This window comes from Salvelinus sp. IW2-2015, unplaced genomic scaffold (genome assembly GCF_002910315.2).
Source record: "Salvelinus sp. IW2-2015 unplaced genomic scaffold, ASM291031v2 Un_scaffold6095, whole genome shotgun sequence".
In the NCBI taxonomy this organism is placed as follows: domain Eukaryota; kingdom Metazoa; phylum Chordata; class Actinopteri; order Salmoniformes; family Salmonidae; genus Salvelinus; species Salvelinus sp. IW2-2015.
Window position 1 is genome coordinate 7052 of NW_019947359.1, and position 4238 is coordinate 11289.

The 4238-nt window shown below is 43.2% G+C and overlaps 1 protein-coding gene across 1 annotated transcript in view; it reads right to left on the minus strand.

The window, feature by feature from the left end:
• The window catches only part of LOC139026854 (low affinity immunoglobulin gamma Fc region receptor III-A-like), a gene marked incomplete at its 3' end in the record, with an annotated part of 4962 nt that extends 1090 nt beyond the window's left edge, over positions 1 to 3872 (minus strand). Inside the window, 1 exon segment of the mRNA XM_070442117.1 lies at positions 3779 to 3872. Coding sequence (XP_070298218.1) covers positions 3779 to 3872 — 94 coding nt within the window.
• Positions 3873 to 4238: the final 366 nt, after the last annotated feature.

Genomic DNA, 4238 nt, shown 5'->3' on the forward strand with positions numbered 1-4238 from the left:
ATATGAATCATTGTGTTGTTTGTCAGCGCGCTGTGTAGAGGTTTCCTAACCATAACTCTCAATGACACCAATAAGTCACACCACAAGTGTGTCCAGTTCATTGGCGCGGGTGGCCCTGGCCTACCGGGTAACGCGGCTAGCATGCCACGCCTAAGTTTACCACACATATACAAATAGGAGCAATGCTGCTAGGCAGTCCAGCTTAATGTGGCTCACCTTAGTTACATCGTATGTCAAATGCAAGAGAGCTCTGTGCTTGTGGAGACTTCCACTACAACTGCACTCATTATGTATATTCATGTACAAATACTAGAGATTGCGAGGGTTGATATTTGAGCACCTCTGCACTCGGACCTCAGTCGACTTAATGCACATAGTTCAATCATGATCAATCTAAGCTTCTAGCATGAGCAGCTGCCAACTCAGATGCACCATAGTACACATGTCAATCGAGCTTCCTGGCCCAGTGCGCCTAAATCAAATGTCACCATAGTCATCCATAGTCAATCAGGAGCTTCTGCCTGGTCATCACACACTCTACATGCGCAACACGCACATAGTGCATAAATAGTTGTTGAGTCAGGAGCTCTGCCTGGCCAGCTCCCACCTCAATGCACCGTAGTCTACACCTGTCAATCAGAGCAGCTCTGCTTGGCCAGTGCCAACTCAACTGCACACATTAGGACAATAACATTGTCACAATCGGAGGCTCTGCCTGAGCAAGACTCCCAATCGAATAGAACGCCAGTAGTTTATTGATTATAGTCATTCAGTCGAGGCCTCTGTAATGAGTCTCGGTCAACTCAAATGCACCATAGTACTACATGTCATTCACAGCGATGTCGCTGCATATGACAGTTACGTCGACTAAAGCCTGGTCACACTGATGGATATTAGTCCAATAACGGGCTAGAACAGAGAAGACAAGCTTAATATTTGCAGTGATGGAACATTATTAATGAATCATTGCCGTTTTGTTTCATCCATGTGACCGACCAATACCGGTTCATAACATGTGGCAGACCAATACCTCACGAGGCATCTTCTCTCTAAGCTGAGACCTTGAAATTGAGATATCTATCATTCTTAAAAACAATGTCTGTGCATAGTGCAAATTGCAGCTACTGATAGTGAGGATTCGTTCAGTCAACCACTTGCATGAAAACGAAATTGCTTTATAGAACAGCACATGAATATAACACAGAAATTAGTTATAAGAAAAGCACAACAATAAAAATTCCGTTACAAGTAAATGCTAGCGATTTTGACTCATGCCTCGGAGCTCGGTATCAACACCTAACTTAGTATTTGATGACACGCCTAACACAGTGGCTGTGGTAGTCATCTCAGCTAGGTTAAGGCAACTCAGGCTGCAAGTCACATATGGATTGGTTTGCAAAGTGATGTTGAATATATACCAGGTATTGTTAATTCCACCAGGGAAGTATTGATGTACGTTCAATATCAAGTGGCTAGGTCTGTTTAATCACCGACAACCAATGCATTCAGAATGACATGCATATGGGTAGGGAGCGAATGAATAATCTGAGACTATCCTCCATCATCTGATAATTATGAAACAGGTCGTCAGTCACACGGGTATATAATATATATTCATTTTAGATATAGAGTCTATACCCAATGAAAAGTAGTGGACCAAATGTAAGGGTAAGTTGGATTATCTTTCTTACTGAATGCGGCTCTGTATAATACATAAATATTAAAGTAAAGTTATGGATTCATATTATACTCACATATACTCCGATAATTCCTCAGAGCAACAGCCATCCCATAGGTGGGCAAAATCAGCGTCTGTATGCAGGCTTGAAACCCTTCCTACATGGGGTAGTTCCGCAGACTTGTAGAGCAAACCAATATAGGTGTCATCACTCTTTATCTCACATATATATCATCCAAAAACCTTAGTGAGCCCAAAAACTACATGCCACCCACTATTACCATTACCCAATCGACAATTAAAACCACTAAACTGGGTTTTATCTCAATTGCTAGAAAAGAGCAGAACGTAATCCAGTATTCCAATATGTTACGATTAGTACATGTGGTTCATATAACGATTACATGAATAATGAGTTCATGGCATAAATATAGTCATGTCAATATAGAGATATATAGTCACACTTCTAACGCTCATACTCGAGGGAGAAGTGTGGTCTCTATATTGGTCATACATTTGGAGGTGGGTTAGGGGTGTCAGTCAGTTTTCCATACTACATCTTGTGGAGTGACTGTAAATGTTTTCGTCTAGGAACGTTACGTCTAAAAGGGATTGAATTTGTGTTGCCTAATGTTTTTTTGGTAGGTTTCTACACTACTTTCCTTCCATCTATAGCCTTTCTTAATAGTGTGCAGTTCCTTTGACTTTGATGGCTCATGATTGAGTATTGCTCTTTTCAGGTAGACTATGATTTCGATGTGATCTGATAGGGGTGTTAGTGGGCTGACTGTGAATGCTCTGAAAGACTCTGGGTTGAGGTCAGTGATAAAGTAAGCTACAGTACTACTGCCAAGGGATGAGCTGTAGTTGTATCTACCATAGGAGTCTCCTCGGAGCCTACCATTGACTATGTACAGACCCAGCGTGCGACAGAGCTGCAGGAGTTGTGAACCAGTTTTGTTGGTTGTTTTGTCATAGTTGTATCTAGAGGGCATATTTGGGAGGTAATACTGACACCTCCAGGTAGGTGTTTGTCCCCATGTGTGCTGAGAGTGTCAGGTTCTTGTTCAATTCTGTCATTTACGTCGCCACAGACTTGTACATGTCCCTGTGCTTGGAAATGGTTTATCTCCCCCTCTAGGATGGAGAAGCTGTCATCGTTAAATTATGGAGATTCTATTGGGGGGATATAGGTATCACACATGAGGACATGTTTCTGTGAAATATCTAATTTACTTATTACTTTCTAGCCAGATGTAAAATGTTCCTGTTTTGACTAATTTAATAGAGTGGGTTAGGTCTGGTCTATACCAATTAGCATACCCCCTGAATCTCTTCCCTGTTTCACACCTGGTAGTTTGGTGGATGGGACTACCAGCTCTCTGTAACCTACAGGGCAACCAGTGGGTCAACTCCTCTGTACCATGTTTCTTGTAGGATGACAATGTCTATTTCCAATTTCTTTGATGAAATCTGTATATTTGTATATTCCAGGATTAGATAGTAAAAGCTTTGTGTTCCATGGTATCTAATGTTGTTTTCATGTGATTTCGGCTCAGACCAATACAGTAGATGTGAGCAGAGCATGTCGAGCATCTGACACATACTGTGCCTCTTAGGTCGCAGGATGGGGCTTGGGAGGATGTATTAGTGGGGGTTGGGCATGTTGCTTTTCTCACGGCCTGGGCATATGTGCAGCTGTCATGTTGAAGTTGTTGCTGCAGGGGCGTGGGCATAGTTGTCGATCAGGCCTACCACTTGTAGTCAGCAAACTTAATGTATCGGTTAAACAGGATAACAAAAAGGGACTAAGTTACACACCCCTGAGGGGCCCCAGTGTTAAGATCAGCTTCAACGTGCAGACATCACACAGGAAATTTTAATCTCTGCGAAGTCTTTCAATGAAATTATCTGTGTCCCAGAGTCCCGAAGGAAGCTGAATGTGAGTAACAGTGTCCCAGTGGAGTCTGCGGGATAGGGCAGACGTCGGAACGGTACTAGTGTGGAAAATTGCCCACACTCATGCAGGTCTCCCATTTCCTTGTGATCCCAGCGTTTCTGTTCAACTACTGAACATGGGAAAAAGAAAATACCGAGTACCTCTCAGTAAGCCAGCAGCGTCAATGCCATTGAGCCTTTTCAAGTTCCTTGTGTCTTCCAAGAGGTTCCAAACTGCTTGGGACCGCTCAATCATGGCATCAGGACTTGGGAGCTCCCGAAACCGGAGAAAGCGGTTCAATAGTATAAATTCTAGAGTAGGGTAGATCAAAAAAGCGCTAAGTCTCACACTTTCTCGTTGGTTTCAATCCTCATGCCAGTGTTAATCAGGAACATCAATCTCTCCCAGGTCCCATAGCTAACCCATTCACCTTGATAGAGTAACAACCCTGTTGAAGATCAGACTTACCAGTCCTCAGAAGTATTCCGCCCGCACCTCTCGCGATTTAGTGAAGATTGGTGTCTCAGCAGCTTATAAGTCTCATGCTGGTAAGCTTTTTCCTAGAGCTTGCCTCTGCGGTACCGCTTGCGCGGGCCGTCGGAGTCTCTGACAATTCTAGAG